General features: G+C 39.5%; 1 protein-coding gene across 1 annotated transcript in view; it reads right to left on the bottom strand.

The window, feature by feature from the left end:
- antxr2a (ANTXR cell adhesion molecule 2a) overlaps positions 1 to 18,951 on the bottom strand; it is a 103,414-nt gene that overhangs the window by 80,772 nt on the left and 3,691 nt on the right. Inside the window, exons 2-8 of the mRNA XM_074639455.1 lie at positions 14,380 to 14,451; positions 9,780 to 9,851; positions 8,606 to 8,687; positions 8,404 to 8,508; positions 8,081 to 8,149; positions 5,773 to 5,853; positions 965 to 1,025 (exon numbers count right to left, since the gene is read on the bottom strand). Coding sequence (XP_074495556.1) covers positions 965 to 1,025; positions 5,773 to 5,853; positions 8,081 to 8,149; positions 8,404 to 8,508; positions 8,606 to 8,687; positions 9,780 to 9,851; positions 14,380 to 14,451 — 542 coding nt within the window. The remainder of the gene's footprint in view (positions 1 to 964; positions 1,026 to 5,772; positions 5,854 to 8,080; positions 8,150 to 8,403; positions 8,509 to 8,605; positions 8,688 to 9,779; positions 9,852 to 14,379; positions 14,452 to 18,951) is intronic.

Here is an 18,951-nt window from a genome sequence, read left to right as displayed (position 1 = left end):
AAGACTGAGAGGAGGAACCTACGTATAGTATACTGTATGTATGGAGAGTAGGGCTGTCAATGGATTCAAATATTTTATCACGATTAATCGCATTATTGTCCATAGTTAATCATGATTAATCGCAAATTAATCGCACATTTTTTATCTGTTCAAAATGTACCTTAAAGGGAGATTTGTCAATATTGAATACTCTAATCAACATGGGAGTGGACAAATATGCTGCTTTATGCAAATGTATGTATATATTTATTATTGTAAATCAATTAAAAACACAAAACAATGACAGATATTGTCCAGAAACCCTCACAGGTACTGCATTTAGCATAAAACAATATGCTCAAATCATAACATGGCATATGTCAGTGTGTCAGTGTGCTGACTTGACTATGACTTGCCCCCAAACTGCATGTGATGATCATAAAGTGGGCATGTCTGTAAAGGGGAGACTCGCGGGTAACCATAGAACCCTTTTACATTCACATATCTTGAGGTCAGAGGTCAAGAGACCCCTTTGAAAATGGCCATGCTAGTATGACATGGTTGGTACCAATGGATTTTTTAGGTCTCCTCTGAGAAGGACAATATGTTTTTAGTGTACAATAAACAATGATGAAGGGTCACAAATAGACATTGCTTGATTTTTAAGGAGCACAAGTCAAAAAGGTTTGGAACCACTGATTTAGGTGGATCGACCCCCTAACGGGTTTGGCGTGTCAAGTTGCAAGATCTGAGAAATCTGAAAGAATCTAAATGTTCTGAGGTTCTGTGGGGAGTTTAAGTGTCCCCTGATGCCCTACATGATTGATCTACTACTCATCTCTAAGAAGACTTGCTACCTCACCACTGCTTGACAGTGTTACATGTTTCCAAAGATGCCATAAGTTCAGTAAGGAAGACAGAAAAAGCAGGATTCCTGCAGAGAAAGAGCCGACAGTATCTGACTGCAGCAGGAGGATCCACTCACGGTTCACACAGACACTGGAGGGCTCCACACTCAGGATCTCTGTGCACGATCGCTTTAATATCTGGAGGACGAGAAAAAAAAAAAAAAAAAATGAAATGGGTACATTATCGCTCGAGGGCCGAGAATAAATACATCAAGTCCAGGCCGTTATCGGCTCTGTCAAGTTTAGAAAACAGATTAGGGTGCAACACCTGAGAAATGTCTCACTCCTGATCGGGGCCTGGCGGCTAAAGGAGGGCGCTGAATATCAGCGGCGAGGAGAACAGGGAGGGAGAAACGGCAGCTGTGTCAGCCTTTATGGGAAAATTATGCAAGACTATTACATTCCTCAGTTCTATTAAAAACCTCCGGGATCCTGCATTATCATATAAAGAGGCCCGTGTGAGCCCACTGTCATAGAGCCGCACTATCCGCTGTGATTCAATAAATCAACAAAGGACAAACTATGCAAATCCCAGTACACAGTCAGTAAAAAGAAGCATATTAACTGCAATATAGGACACTTGAACCTTTCATTTGATGTTGGGCGAAACTTCAATCTGAGGAGAGGAAGAGGGAAGTGTTTACAGCGGCCTTATTAACTATGATGGTTTGATATGGAACCGTTAAAAGGGGAGAGGGTTGTAGATGACAGCTGGGAGGAAAAGGATCTGCTGCTGTTCCTCTGAGCCACTATTTTCCCCGTCTAATTACTTCCTTGGCAGTGCCCGAGAAAAAAGGAAAAAAAAAAAAATTGACTGTTTGCCTGCGTAAGCTTAAAGTGATGAGGAATGACATTGTTTTCCCATTAAGGGTAGAAATGTGAGAAGTTCTGCTCTGCATTTACTCTTAAATATAACAAAATATCTAGGGTTGGGATGATTCACATATTCTCCCAATTCGATACTATCACGATGATTCGATATGTATTGCAATTCAATATTACGATTTATTGCAATTTTTGTTAACTTTTTTAACACTAGACCTTGGGGAAAAGTTGAATCATACACTTCTAAGGACTTTTACTTTGGAAAATATCTAAATTAATACAGTAAAAATGTTTGATTTTCATGTCCTGAAGTCAAATACATCAGACTTTGTCGGGAATTATTTAAACAAAAATTCCAGCAACCCAAAAGAATCAAAGAATAAAAGCATTTCCCTCACAAATTAGTGGTATTTGCTTTTGAGTTCATAAGGGACATTTAATGTTTTATACTTCTGGTGAATATAATCCAATCAATCTTATTTCCATATATGTATTTTGTATATACAGTTCCCTTTGTTAACACCTTATTTTGAAAACCAGACATAGTCACACGTGTCTACTTCCTCTAACTTCTCCAAGGTGGTCTTTAGCTCTCCCGTCAGCTCTGTTCTCTTTATCCATCCATGGTCAGCTCCATCGGGGCCGTTTGAATGCATTTAACATAAATGTCAGTATATGGGTGCTCTACAGTCGTAGCGTCGGCCCATTTGACCACGGAGATGAGCGCGACGGCCGGCTCGACCGCACGTTACCGCGATACGATAACGTTTCCTGTCCGTGACGGAGTTAGCATGCAGCTTAAGCCGTGATGTCTAGCTCTGCTTTTCCTGTCAATGTGTGAAACCCAAAGTGTTTCCATCCTTTACTGGATGTGTAGTGTTTACCACGCTGGATTTAACATGTGAGGGTGCAGGTCGTATCCACACAGACCCTCCAACGTTTTCTCCTTTCTTGTTTTGGCTCGCTGTGGTTTGTTTTGGTTGACGGATACGGAATGGATGTGACGTCACGTTACTCAGACTACAACAATAAAAACGCTAACTTCCTTCTACCTCCACATAGACTCAAATGAAGCAAATATATCGATTCTGGCATTAAAAAAATCTATTTAAAAAATCATGATACAAAGGTGAATCAATTTTTTCCCACTCCTACAAAAATAAATATATTACTTTTTTAAAGAGTTTTGGGTAAGTTCCTGTACAGGGTTAGAAGACCTCAGTGTTTTGGAGATATTAAACTATAAGCTCTGAACGCTGAGATTAGAGGCCTCAGTTTGGTTGAACTCAAACAGCAGCTCTTCATTTCTCTGGGATCTGGTGACAAACACTATTTACAGGCTGCAGGGGGAAAACGGAGGCAGTCGTCCAAATACTCAAAGTCATCCGAATATCTCAGCCAGCGCCGTAACTGGTGGGGTTTCTGAAAGGATGAGGCTGGTTTAGTCATTGAGTGGAAATAATTCGGGTGGAAAAGTTGGTGAGGGTTTTTCTGTCACACATTATTTAACAGGAATGCGTCACAACAATGTTGAAATCGGCGATACGGTGCAGGTTGCTAAAAGGATGTTAACAATAACGATGTGGCTACTTTGCAATCTGGGGTTTTTCCCAAAAGGTTCCCAGCTCAGACAACAAAGGTCCAGTGTGGCACAGACTAAAAAATAAATAAATGACCTAACAAAGGGTGCAGAAACTTCAGCGAGCTCTTTCTGTGAGTTTTGTCATGCCGGTCAAAGAGACCGGGGTGGATCCTGCAGCAAAAGGCTACACAGATGATCTCAAATCCTCGAAATCCAACAGAGGAGTGAGGAGGCCAACTAGTCAGGAATCCAGTATTACTAATCAGAGAAGAATGCTCCATTCGGATGCTGGAAGCGTCACTGTGCTCAGAGCCTCTGCAGGACTGATGAGCTCGTACAGGCTTTAAAACATTCAGAAAAATATGACTTTAATGGGAAGGACGACCTTGTGTGTGCATGCTCTTATAATAAATAATAAAAGATTGTCTTAGCTCAGCACCAAACAGATTAGAAGCATATTTTCTTCTAATTATAAATAATGAAATCAACCCTTTTATTTGAATGTTAATTATTACAAGCTGGATTCGCATGCTCCTTAGAGATGATAATAATCTAGGTCATTTTTTTCCTTTTGCCTTTTTCTGGGTGCTAGTCGTGGTTACTCATGCTTTATAATGATCCAACTATTACACCTGTTTTGAATGAATCATGGTTGTATTTTTTAAATAACTTTTTTATCATTTTGCTGCAAAATATATGAAAGATGCATCACCTAGACTTAGTTTAGAGCACGCTAGGTGACATTTGGGGGTCATGCAATTGTTAGAATAAAAGATATTTCATGCCATGTTTTAGAGGAGAGGAGAAGAGATTTCAAGTGTATAGTCTGCACATTATTTTCTGCACCGAGGCGTCGTCACACAACAGACTGAGAGAACAGAAGACCCTCCTTCGACAGTCCTGTTCAGAGCAACATAATCAATCATAGTTGTTGTACTTTGAATCCCACAACAGAAACAGGACACGCCCTTTGGCTCCGCGTCGCTCCAGCTGCATGTCTGACAGCTTCGTCTTCGAGTTCTGCCTCTTTTCCTAAACACTGCCGGCCTTGTCGGCTCTCACACAGATGCGAGTCCAGCTCAGGTCAGTTGAGCTCCGCCGGGCTCCGGGCTCACATTCATGTTCAAAATGTTGCCATACAAAACCCCCGCCTTGGCTGACAGCGTTTAGGCTAAAAGCTGCAGCAAATGGAAACTATCACTAATTGTCTGGCAGCGGACGAGGAGGGAAACTTCATATAAACACTGTTTAAGGGACTCTTATGCTCTGACAGCTATTCAGTGATTACAGCATTACACTGGAGGACGGAACCGAGGAAGGCCAGAGGACCCGCTCCCACACCACCACCAATTTGATGTTTTATAATATACATTTAGATAAGCCTCCATTTCACTATGCAATTTTGACTGTCACCGGGCACGATTCTGGAAAAATAAAAATTAGCTAGCATTGCTAGCGCACTAGTTTATCCAATGACACGCTTTGTTTGAAATGCAAAGGAAAAATAATGCATTAATAAATAAATAAATAAAATAATTAATTAATTTAATAATTAATTAATACATTTAAAAAATACATTTAAAATAAAAATAATTAAAATGTATTAGTTAATATAATTAAATAAATAAATACATTTAATAATGAATAAATACATTAAAATAAATCACAAATAAATAAAAAATAAATGCTGAATTTAATAGTTAATATAAATAAATAAATAAATAAAAGGGAAAATTAAGTAGAAGAGTAGATCAATAGGGGAATTGATAATAATAATAATAATAATAATAAAAAATATTATTATGTATTATTATAAAAGCAAATTAATTTATATATCAAGTCTTTTATTTATTTATTCTTTATTTTTATTTTATTTTTTATACAAGATGGGTTTGATGCGTTACGCTAGCTTTTATTCTGAAGTTTTCATCTAAAATATAAGCATTAAATGTATTGAAGCCGCTGCTGCTGCTGAACTGTGAGTTTTGACACTCAACACAATAAAAACACTGTGAAGAAGATGTCATATGGACAGTGACTAACTGTCAAGCTGCTCCCATTGCAGCGTCTTAATTTGCTAAAATGGCGAAGATATTTCCTTCTCCGTCTACAAACTGAGGACACAACGAGCAGTTATTTCCACAGACGTTTTCCATGCAGCGTAGCAGGAAGTTCACTGAGGTCTTGCTTTAATTTGTGACAAACTTCAATGAAGCAAAGGCGGGGAACTATTTATTTGCCCATCTACCCACCTGATCGCCAAATTAACCAACAATCTGCACAGTTACCACCTTCAATTATGCTAAAATAAAGAAAAAACATTTAAATGATTACCAAGTTTGTGCATAAGTTTTAAATTCTGCTTATTGATCTCATGCATCAACCTCAAACCTGAGCTGACTGAAACCAGTCCAACAGCACACACACACAGACTCACACAAACCAACGCCAACACCAACAGAAAGTAGGCGAACTTACAGAATTGACGATGCCTTTGAGTGCGTGGAAGCCATCTTTGACAGGAAACACTTGGTCCTTAGTGTCCGCAATATCAGCGAGCTGTCGGAATCATGAAAGAGTGGAGTAAACAACAAGTACTGCTGATTTAACGCTGCTTTCTTCTTTTTCTCTTTTCCTCCTTATGACTGAGCACTGTCTTTCCTTTCATATCATGGGCAGGAGGAGACATAGCAGATGGCATGACTGTGGCAAACACTTTGCTCAACCATACAAAAAAAAAAAAAATCACTGCAACACAAACTGGGAGCAATATTGCCTTTGTTTTTGACTTAATAAGAGCTCATCACAGGATGGTTACCAATGGTTACAAGGGACAGGCCACCATGTTGGAAGAGAGACAGTGAAACTACAGACATCAGTGACACAAGGAGGAAACGATTCAGACTGCAGCTCAGACTGTCTGACATCCTTCGTGTGAACAGTGAGATGGGCAAATAACGGATTTAACAGCCAACAATGAATCAATGGTGATGCCTTTAATCAAGAGTTTCTACTTAAAACGGCTCACTATGTAAATGTTCACAGTACGCTTTAATAATTACACATCAGAGTTTAACAGATTCTTGATAACATGACAATGCTGGCCTGTCCATGTCTAAATAATATACAAAACAAGGACCTACACTCTTAGTGAGTACTGGAGACCATAGATGTGCCGTAGCAACGGAGCAAGTGGAACAAATGCATACCCATTATTCAATTAGGAGGAGCACAATTATAGTCTAGCATTGTCTTTTTAAAAAATCAACTTATCAAACAGTTTTTAAGCAGAGTCAACGTTAGCTCGCTGATCGGACAGGATTCGGCTGTGGAGGTGGGACGTTCGCAAAGGATCCAATCAAAGAGTCATCTCTTATAAGTGTAACGTGCACTATTAATATTTTGCATTAGCCCTTTTGATTTGATTATTTGGGATGTAGTGGAGGGTTGATCCAAGAAGTTAGGTGGTGTAAAAATGCAAGAAATTTGTTTTAAATTGCAATTTCTTTTTCTGAGTGAAGACCTCCCCGCTAATTATATAATGTACTGTATATCTTTCCAAGTTTGCTGCCCCATTTTAAAAAAATAACTAGGTGCCCACGCTGGAGACAATATTGGGATTTTTATCAGGAAATTTGTAAAATAATTATCTGATTGAAGTAGGGATGCACCGATATCACTTTTTTTCAGACCGAGTACGAGTACAAGTACTTACATTTGGGTATTCGCCGATACCGAGTACCGATACGAGTACTTCTCTGTGCCTAAAGACCTTCGTTAACAGCCAGCTGGAGGGTTTGAGCGACACACGGCAGGCTGGGGAGTCCCGCATACGAGGCGGTGTATCGCGCCCAGCTCTAGGTCGGCTTGGAAAGGCTTGGGGCGAAGGTGGCTCGCGGCCGCAGCTTTACAGCGCTCCACACCCAGACCTCGCCGCACTGTGATGGGGCCCCCTGCTCCCAATGCCGCAGCCCACGTAAAAGGCGCCAGGGGTCTGCGGCGATGTCTGCAACCCACCCGACACGTCTTGAAACACGGACCAATGAGTCTAACGCACGCACGAGTAAGAGGGTGCAAGCAAAACCCCGTAGCGCAATGAAAGTGAGGGCCGGCGCGCGCCGGCTGAGGTGGGATCCCGGCCCGCGGGTTCGGGCGCACTACCGGCCCATCTCGCCCGCACCGTCGGGGAGGTGGAGCGTGAGGACCCGGAAGATGGTGATGAGAGGTTAACGTTGCGCTGCTGTAAAGTGGTATCGGTGCCGTTGTATCCTGATATCCGATAACCGATACTGGTATCGGTATCGGTGCATCCCTAAATACAATTATATATCTTTCCAAGTTTGTTCCCCTATTTTAAAACATAACCAGGTTCCCATGCTGGAGACACTACACAGCAAAAAAGTATTACAAATAAATAAATAAAAGCAACCACTAATCACTGTAGCTAACAGGAAACCAGGAACTAAACTAAATTCAGACTTTATCCTGAAGAAATCTCTAAATATAGAGATACTTCCTGTCCTGGCTGGGAGCTATTTGGAGCATACTGAAACATGCCGATGAACATCTGAAAAGTGGATTATGCCGCTTTATTGATATCACTTTAAGACGTGGATTTTCCATACAGGTAATAATGGCACTCGCATTACACGTGTTTACCTTTCTTGACACTCTTCCAACACGGCAACGTGTCTCTCGCTATGAAATGTAATCGTTCAGCATACATTCAGAGACAGACGTCACCGGTGTTTTTACTGCCGCAGATTAAGACGGAAGCTTTTCTTACCTGCTGCTCGTCGAAGTCCTTGATACCCACACAGTAAACACGGGCGCCGTATTTCCTCGCCTCCTCAGCCTGCACATCAAACAAATGTGTAGATGATGTAAAGAAAAGAAAAAGATGTACCCATGCAGGATGTCCAGGCACCAAAACATTCAAAAATTAATAAATATGTCACTAATTAAATACATTTTAAAAAATGGGATGTTTTTTCTGCTATGTTCTCAAAAATAATAAACATATATTTAAAAAATATATATTTTAAATATTAAGGAAAATGTAATTTGTATTTGCAGTTAGATTACTGTTTGAGGATATAATAATCTCACCTCTTTTATTGTGAGCTCGTGAATGTAAACGTCAAGTTTCCCGTCCGTCAAAGCCAGGATGATGCTGGACGACTTGGTGGTTTGGGCCCGTATCTGAGTTGAGGCCTGCAGGTGCAAATGACACCAAAACATTTCATCACATCTCAGTCGTTTTCTATATTTGTAAAAAAAAAAAAAAAAGCTAATTGGTTATAAAACTCACCGCTTTTATTCCCTCGTGCATGTAGGTTTCACCTGCTGGTTTCACCTCCCGCAAGCGCTTCAGACCCTCCTCTATCTCGTACCTTAAAACAAATAGAAAATATATGAAATCATATCAGAATTACAAGTATTGTTTCCACACTGCAGGTGAAGGTTTCATGTAAAAGCAGCTGTACTGTAGCATGCTGTGGTGGAAACTTGTGGTGATGGTCGAGCTGGAAAAGAGACTTTAACAAGTTGTTCCGGTAATAAAAGGTGAAAATAGAAGCTGTTTATCCAGTTTGGCATTTAGAGGCCCGGTGGGAATTAAACCTCCAACTTCAACCTAATGTCACCACGCAAACATGTTCAAGTTCATTTTAAACCCAAATCAACTAAACACTTTCATAGTATGTAACTACAGTAAGGTCAAATATATAGTATAACACAAAGTCTGTAAAATATTATAATAATAATATAAAATTATATTATTAGCTGATGATATTATTATATAAGCGCATACTTATATGTGAGACCACAATTTATTATAATTCACAGCAATTTATCTAATGAGCAAAATCTAACCATCAGTTTAATGTTTTTAATACTATTTAATACTATTGTACACATTTTTAGTTTGTCAAACTTACTAAGAAACAATATCTGCTGCCCTTCTAGTATTTTTGTTATTTATAATTGTGAAGATTTTTGACACAAAATTCATTTGTATCCTTTTTGTTGGTTTTAGAAGTAAATTAAGGGGATTTGAGAGATACAATAATAGCAAGTGGTAGGACAGGGCAATAAGGAAAAAAAAAAACTTTATATCAGTTTCCTTTATCAGTTAAAAAGCTGTTAATGTATCAAGCAACTACACAGGAATGTCGTTTTGGGGCTAATCTAGTTAACTACCTGATCAATTAAGTTACTTTATCACAATGATGCAAACATTTTGTATATTTCCAATACTGCTACAAAACAGTCCTGATCATTGATTTACAACATTAGAGACTTTAGATGGGAGAGCTACAAGGGTTCAAACGGTACAGCAAAATCTGTAACAGCCGACACATTTATGTCATCTCACAACTGTTGCTGATAAAAAACAAACATATATTAAAACAAAAGTAGACAGAATTGTCATATTTAGACCATGTATTATTTCACAGTTGAGTGTTATTCCAGAGTTTCATTACCTGTCTCCAGTCAGAGGCAGCAGGACCTTTGCTTGGGCCGAGAACACGATGAACGACACTCTCATTCTGGGGCTGAAGAGGAAAACAAAAGTCAAAAATTAGGAATCAGAAATGAACGATGTTGAAACGTTTTCAACGTAGTGACTCCCCGGAACCAACAGGTGCTCATTTGAGTGCGTCCCCAATAAAATGTGTTCCTTTGACACTTTGTAGCGTTAAACTCGTCATTTCCTTCTTAACTCAGCTGCTTCCCCTTCTAGTCTCTCACACATTTTACCAAATCAGAATATCAGTATATTTTTTTAAGAATAACTTTATTTGTATTCCAATCAACATTTGGTAATATATATAATTCTATATTTTTTTCGGAATCTAAAAAAGATAATTTAAGTGATTCAATCCATAAAAATGTAAATAAGCTACTGTATAAATGTAATAGTTCAACATTTTGAGGAATATGCTGATTCTCTTTCTTCCTGAGAATACGTTTTACGTTTTCCTTTCACTCTATGAACAATCGATCTCATCCACTTGCACGAGATATACAGTATGCGCAGACGACAAGAAAATGGAGGCGACATGAGTGTATAGAGCTTTGATCAGTGGCCACGTGATCATTTTTACCAATACCAAGTTTGTAGTTGTGATTGTTGAAATGAAATCTGTGCGGCGAGGATTGGTCCTGTTGCAGCGACGGCGTCTAGTCTCTACTACGAAGACTGAGACTATGAGAACGGGATCTTGTCTGCGCTCGATAGACACTCAGACAATGGTGGTCGGTTTTTGAATTTCCTTTTTTGGGCGGCAAGGTTTCTTTTGTTTACATCTATGATTTCAACGCAGCATTATCACTAAAAATTTTTATGATTTTTCAATGGAATAACACTAAGCTGAGACAATATGCTATACTATTGTACTATCTCCTCAGGTTTTCTCCTTCCTCACTCCATAACATCATCACTTCCGCTCCGTCATTCATCCTCTTTATCGACCGCCCACACAGCGTGACATGTAAAACACTCAGGATGGCTATTAAGGAGTCGGTGTGACTGACAGTTTTATATAAAGCTCCTACATGGGTTCAGCTCAGTTCAGGAGAATGAAAAGAGGCATGTATAATTAACCAAACAGAAGGGGCTCTTTTAATGTCAACTAATATTAGTGTACGACTTAAAGCAGCTTCTGTGGAACTGGGGGAAGTGATTAATCAATTCACAGACAGGAAACATGTTGTGCTGATGAGTCACGCATAAACACACAAACACACACATCCTGTTACACAAATATATACTTTGTACCTGTGAGTGTTTAAGGGTGTGAACTGACGCTGGACACTAAGATCAGAGTCTTCTCTGTACAACCAGCACTGTTTACATTCAGTATCCTTCTGTAACACTACAGCTGCCTCATAAATATTCTGTTGAGTTTACGTCTTGCTGAAATTTGTGAACACAGAGAGAAATAAAATGTCGTTTCTCTCATCTCCCACTGTAAAAAATGGACCTGAAAACGTCACCAAAAACAGTTACAAACCAGACAAATTCTTACATTAGTAAAAGCTGTAACGTCACACAAGAAAAACACTCAAATATATGTGATATTACTGAAGCAAAAGCAAATCATCAGCAATTAAATGTAATCAAGTATATGTATATATATAGAGAGAGAGAGAGACACAGAGAGAGAATGAGAGAGAGAGAGTTTTGTTATCAATACTTTTTCCAATATCTCAGTCTGAACAGCATAAACATGCATCTTAACAAAATTATAAAATGATTTAACAAAACAAGCCAAATTTCTCAAATGCACATCTTTAATTTTTCTCAAAACAAAGCAGTTGATGAGCAAAATTATGATTTAAATAAGGAGATAACGAGCTTCCAATACTTTGTGCTACTGACGCATTTCAATTCAAATTTCACGTTTTATCTATCTACCTAATTTTGTCATCCCGTTTCTCCATATTGTAATCCTACTCTTGTCATTCAGCCTACTCTGTTCACAAGACATCCAGTGCATGTCTGTCCATGGAGAGGGATATTTGAGGGACTTTCCCTGATCTGAACATCTGTATGCCGTACAGATGTGTGAATAAAATTAATTTGACTTGACTTAACTCTGAGGGTTTTGATGCATGATGGACTGAAGGATTACAAGCTCCTCTACAGATCAAACTGAACCAGGGGTTAAAAGTTACCATCTTATAGATACAAGATTTTTACCAAACAACATCCTTATTTCATCAACGTATCTCACACTGAATATGAAATAAAGAACGGATGCTGATAATGGCATTATATAACGGGTCCATAACATATCAATGGGCAATATATTGATATTATATTGATATCGTGATATGAGACTAGATATCATCTTAGATTTTGGGTAATGTGGCACAAGTGTTGTCTTTTCCTGGTTTTAAAGGTTGAATTACAGTAAAGACGTGTGATTTTCTGAACTTACCAGAATGTTCTAGCTGTTCTATTATTTGCCTAATATCCACATTAATGATGATTATTTATTATAAATCTCATTGTCTAAATATTTTTGTAAAGCACCAATAGTTAACCTACAATATTGTTGCAGTATATTGAGGTATTTGGTAAAATCCATTTTCCATATCGCCCAGCCCCAACGTATAGTCGCTGAGGTTAATAAAAAGGTAACAACGCTATCTGAAAAATAATGGAGATGCAAAGATGAATCGATTAGTTGTCAACTATTAAATTAATCGGCAACTATTTTGATAATCAATTAATCGGTTTGAGTCATTTTTTAAGAAAAAATTCTCTGATTCCAGCTTCTTAAATGTGAATATGTTGTGGTTTCTTTCCTCCTCTATGCCAGTAAACTGAATATCTTTGAGTTGTGGACAAAACGAGACATTTGAGGACGTCATCTTGGGCTTTGGGAAACACTGATCGAACATTTTTCACCTTTTTCTGACATTTTATAGACCAAACAACTAATCGATTAATCGAGAAAGATTAATCAATAATGAAAATAATCTTTAGTTGCAGCCCGAAAACCTAATATAACGATATAATTAACATTTGCACAAGCCTAAAAAGTGTGTTAGATACATAGTTTAATCTACAGCTTACACACAGAATAATAATACCAATCATGTCTACACAGCTTACCGATTTTAAATTTAAAAAGAAAGAACAGCACTGATATATCAGAAGTGATATATGGAGAGAAAAAGTAGGATCTGAGCGTCTCTATTTAACATCTTAAATGATATAAGTAACCAGTAAGTAGTCTCCCAAATACAGTATTACAATACTGAAGTACAGGACTTAAATGTACTCCGTTACTTCCCATCTCTCGTCACAAACACACAGCACACGGATGCCATCCCACAGAGCGACTTTAAACTTCAGATAGTTAAGCGCACAAGTGTTTCCTTCAGAGAGCCGAAGCCTTTCGGAGCATAAGGAGAGGTGCTGATATTTCTCACCCACGTGACACATGGCCCAGTCGCGATCCTCCCCCGCAAACATAGCACAATCTTTAAGCCACACGGCCAAATTTGGCTGGTGGCGGTAGCAGCCCGTATACATCCACATCCTGTCTGCAAGTTTTCAGAGTCATATGTGGTCTAAAAAACTAACCGCGCTCAAGTCAGAGATGATAAACCGTGGGCGGGGACTTAACGTCAAACTTAAAGGCTTCCAGTGGAGCCTGTGATTGTATATGAAGCAGTATGGAAAGAGGACGGATAGAGAGGCGGCGATGCCAAGGACATATCAGAGGGTGGTGGTGGTGGTGGGATTCTTTGGAGGATGGGAGGGTGAGGGGGGGGGTTGGTGAAGTAGTCCAGTTCGCTCCACATGGCGCAACAGAAGAGCTCTTGGTGAGCGAGCATTGTTTAGCAGATTGTCCTCGTCGCCTTCCAGTGTTCTTTTGCTTTACTGTACATTGTCTGCCTGTCAGCCGTTCTGTGGTGGAGAAGCAGGGGATAAGTGTGGCGCCGGACCCCCCCGGTGCAAATGGCCATTCTCACAGCCCAGAAGACTGCTCCTCTCTGCCACCCACTCCCACCTGGTGCCTTTGCTATTTTCTTCAACCAACCACTTCATTCTGGCTGGGTCGCCACCGTCTGTACTGTGCTGGCAGGCGCCATTTGACTCAAACGTTATGCAAGCCGAACGTTTCAAGCCGGTTTCTCCGGTTTTTAATGAATTATGTGTAAAAACGGGATGTCGTAAATTTTTGCAATTTGATAGTTTGTAAAACAGGTGGGAGCTGCTACGAATGTCATAAGCTCTTAAATGTATCCGATAAAGCAGCCATGATAATATTAAATATTAAACACATGTAAAATAAAGGTATTATTTCTGCAACCAATCAGCTCATTTAACTTAATTTTTAAGAGATGCATGAATATCTTTTCTTATATTTTCTGCTTTTTTATATGCATTTTAAATCATTGCTTGACCTCTCTCCATGCAATATCTGCAGGTCTAAGTCTGCAGAGTAGAATTTCACTTCATGTTTTTTTCTTATTACAAAATATAAGCATTATGAAACCCTGAAACTTTTGTTTTCTAGAGAAAGTGTATGACGTTGACTCTATAGCGACTTTTGCACTCACCTCACAAATCTGTCGGTGAGGTTCCTCACAAAGGAGTAAATCTCGACCCAGTCAGCGGAGACACTTCCAGACCTGAAACAAGAACAGCAACAGTCAGTTTGCAGCTCGTCAGCGGCAGCAGATTGTGTGCTGGGGAGTAAAATAACTGTACAGTTATTTGTGCTTTGTAGCCCAACCACAGTTGGACATTAACACCAGCCACATGCTGGATAATTGTGCTGATAAGTCTGTGTACTATAGCAGCTACTTCAGCTGTTAGAACACTCACATGTTCACAGAAGCTTTGTCTTTCTACAGATCTAGTTGGATGGTTCAGTTAGAATTTATTCCCCTGAATAAACATAGAAAAGTCACCAAAGTGATACGTCTAAACCAACATTAGCAATGGGTCCCAATAAGGCTGTTGACATTAGATTTTCACTAAATAGTGGCCAAAACAATTCATGATAACGATATTATTGTGACGTCTATAGAATATTTGATCAAAATAACAATAATGCTATCAGTCTAATTCATCTTTCTCTTTATTTATTGTGCATTTTGTCTCTTTTTTGGCAAATTAATTACACTCAAACTACGAATGTAGGGAGGTGGAGAGAGTCCGCAACCATGACTGCACAAAAGCATGCCTAAGAGGTGCTGGATTATTTACATGATATTATTGCATGTGTATTATTAATACGGTTAATACAGTTATTGTCATACCGGTGTATCATGACACCCCTAGTTCCCAACTCCGCTACAGTATGCTCTCTAAGGCCTGCCTACCAGACACTAGAAGACTTTGAAAAGACTTTTAAAAGACTGAAGTCTGACATTCTCTCACATCTAAAGACAATGTGACAGAAGTCATAGAGTTTTTAGTCACAGACTATAAGATTTTGTTTGATTTTATCGGAACGTCAACACAAGAAAAAGACTAAAGACAGCTTGAACTGAGTTTTATGACCACCTTACACTAAATGATCAGGATCACGCGAACGCGCCACAACTCTAGCAAAACTAGGGCCGCCCCCTCCTAGTCGATTAGTCCACCAATTGGTCGATTTGGTCTTAGACGAGATTGTGTGTGCGGTCGATAAAGAGAATGAACGAAAACGGAACGGAAGAGATGATTTTATGGAGTGAGGAAGGAGAAAACCTGAAGAAATATTACAATATTATAGTATATTGTCTCAGCTTACTGTTATTTCATTGAAAAATTATAATATTTTTTAGTGATAATTCTGTGTTGAAATCAAAGATATAAGATTTCTTCAGTAGATTAGTCGTTATTAATGCTGAATGACTTATTTCTAAGAACCTTAAGAGCACATCTCTGGTAAACACCAGATTTAACGTGGTGCTTTTATGTGATTCTTTGTGGAGAAACTCAGTTTTACTGATCTAACCATAAAATCAACTGATGGATTAGTCGACAAAATCGTGAAAGTGTTAGTTGACTAAGAATTTCTTTGGTGATGTCAGTCCTAAGCAAAACTCTCGTGATTTTCTTCCATTAGAAAGATGGCCAGATGTGCAGGAGGAGCCTCGGGCAGGAAAAGGCCATTACAAAAGACAAACAGGAAATGTCCTTCCATGTGCTCTTCTATCAATCCTTCTTTCCTTCTTTTCTTCCTCTCGTATGAATGAATGAAAACTGCAAAGGTTTTCCTTTGAGGTATCTTTATTTGAGTAAAAGCACTTCTTCCACCTCTCTTTCGTCTCATTAAAACTAATTAAGACTTAGTAATTGTTGAAAGCGATGCATAAATTTCCCGCTGTAACGAAGGACAAACCAATGTTAGGTGGGTGTCACCCTGTAGCCCTTGGCCCTTCTCACCCCTCCATAAGTCAACCTGACCACAGTGAACACGACGTGTAAAATCATGTGCCCTTGATGTTAACGACAAAGAGGTAATTAAAGCAATAATTACAATTCAATGTATGTGCGGAGAACATAAAACAGAAGGGTTTGACCATTAGGAGGCTCATCTTTCATGCCACCTCTCCGCTGCCCAGAGACAAGGTCACACAGAGACGGCCGCGAGGGTAAAGGGAAGTTACACTGCACTTTGACAACATGGTGTCAGCGGGGAATAATTAGCGGTGGTTAATTGAGTGTTGGTGCGGCAGTTAACTTAATTGTATTGCTCCAGAACACATCGGTATGGTGTTGATAGCATTTAAGCTGCTCTGGCTTTTTAACTGTATTCTGCATTTCTATAACTTTCCATCCCACTCTGTTGTGCAATGCTGGCCGTCACTGCTCACGCTAAGCATCCAGATGTTTACCAGTTGATTACAAATACGCCAGGAACTAGACCGGGGCCATAAATCACTGTAAGTTATATAAAATATAGTGATTCAATATCATCTGAGATTTGGTTAGCGGAATTTCAAGATATACTTTAAAGCTGTCGTTGGAAACTTTGAGTAAATATGATTAAAAATAAAAAGTCATTTTTATAAAACGGTCACTACATCCTGACAGTAGTGCATCATGAGACAGGTAATCTGAAAAAATTCACGTTCCTATGTGTCCTCCGGTGCTCTTAATGGCATTTGCAAGATTTCAAAGCCCGCAGCTGTCAGTCACTGCTCGTGAAACTCGCAAACTCCGATCAAACGGTCAAACTAGGCAGCGCTGATCAGATAGGAATGAACCCGACATCAAAGAACTAGCAGCAACGAAGGCCGACTGTTGAGTCGCCTCGCGTTGCCTTTGTCTTGGCCAAAAAGTTGCATTTGAACACAGACTACAGCCGACGGTGCAAGACACACCGCAAAAACTAGATCAACAGACGCTCACTGACGGCCCCAAACTGGTCGACGGCTTGGTGTGTGTCAGGGGCTCAGTTATACCAGCACATCAGACTGGGAGCGTACTGGTCAGCTTCCAGGTGTGAATATGTGTAACTGTGTGAGGGAGTGTGATCAGGGCGTTCCTGAAAAAGGGAGCTTGGCTCTCAGTGAAACTTCCCTGAATAAAGACGACTCAGTGACATTAGACATGTCACCTCACAGGACGTTTCCTTGGAAAGAGTGTTTAGAAAACCAAAACAGTTAAGCTTTCATTGACTGGCCTCAGACTGAAACACCATCAGTCGGTGTTAGAACACCAAAACGGACCTTTCTTTGTACAGAAACTTTGCAGATTACTGCTGCAACAAATCTTGCAGCACAAATTGCTGACGTTGGGATCTTAGTCTTATCGGTACAATCAGGAAGTCTGACTGTGGAGCTTCTTTATCTGCAGGGATAAAGTAAACTTCCTTCAGAGAGACGTGCTACTACTTGACACACTGACAAACTGATGACTCTGCACAATCACTGCAGAATAGGCTTTTCTTGTGTTTCACAAATATAAACGTGCATCTGTAAATCAAACAGACCATCAATTTACAAATGCATACATGCACTTAGTCAAACTTTTGCAAATAATCCCGGTCATCATCCTGTAATTGAGCAATTTAGAAATAGGGTGGAGTAGCTTGGAAATGGGTCAGTGTTTCAACTCAACGGCCCTGAGTAATGGCACGAGTCCAAGCCGGGGGAGGACAGGATTAGAAACTGTTGCTGTCAAGGCCGTAAACTCTCTGAAATATATTAGGAGACCTTTTTTTTGCATGACGCTACTGCAAAGTGTTGCTGAGCTGACTGAATGTGGCTGTGTGCAGCAGTATCTGTATGTTTGATGCCTGAAGCAGCACTTTGAGTGCATACAAGAAACAGGAAGTGGTTGCACTGCCAAACGGTGATGCAATTCTTTCTTGGTAGTTTGCATGATTAACACACAACATTCAAGGACTTCTCAGTGATGATTAAGATCTTATTTTGGGTCATGTTTGAGGACTCAAATAGTCATACGTTACGGTGATATACTGCTAGTTGATCTTATAGGACAGAGAAGATTCAAAGACTATTCATTTAGTAAAGTACTTTAAAGTAGTAAGCATTTTCTTTGTCATTGTGTGGGAGGAAGAGGTGACAAAACTCTATTCTTCTGTTTTCATGGTCACTTCCCGACATTGGCAGTATGTCTCATGAAAGGGAGACAATATATGGACAAACCTCATGACACCATGTGACCAACTATGACTCCTTAGAGACAGCATGTTTAAGGCTTGGTTAAAACTACTTGGTTAGTGTTAGTGTCAGTGAGAAGTCATGGTCATGGTTAGACCTGTGTTGTGGTTCCATGAGGTTTTGTCAGAGGACTCACTTCCTCCCATGAAACCACTGAGCATCACATGTCTTCAGCCAATCTATCTATCAGACCTGGTTCGTCACAAGACAGACTGGACCAGATCCAACCTGACCAGTTTGAGAAGGTTTTAACTTTCCAAGTCAGGCGTAAACATGCACACCTATCTCCAACTCTGAGGGACTATACACATGTTTTCATGTTGTTGTCTATACTCACTTAATATACTTGACATTACTGCTGCTAAACATTTTCTGAAGCATGCATTAGTTTTAGTTGGAAATTATAACTTGAATCTTGAAAAAAGAAGATCCAGCCCACTGTTCTTGCTTAGCATCACAATTTATTGATCATAATAACGTTTCCTCTGGAAGACTATTTACACT

The sequence above is a fragment of the Sebastes fasciatus genome, chromosome 6 (assembly GCF_043250625.1).
Source record: "Sebastes fasciatus isolate fSebFas1 chromosome 6, fSebFas1.pri, whole genome shotgun sequence".
NCBI lineage: Eukaryota > Metazoa > Chordata > Actinopteri > Perciformes > Sebastidae > Sebastes > Sebastes fasciatus.
The sequence above is the reverse complement of the archived record's forward strand: the minus strand, read 5'-3'. Positions and strand labels throughout refer to the sequence as shown.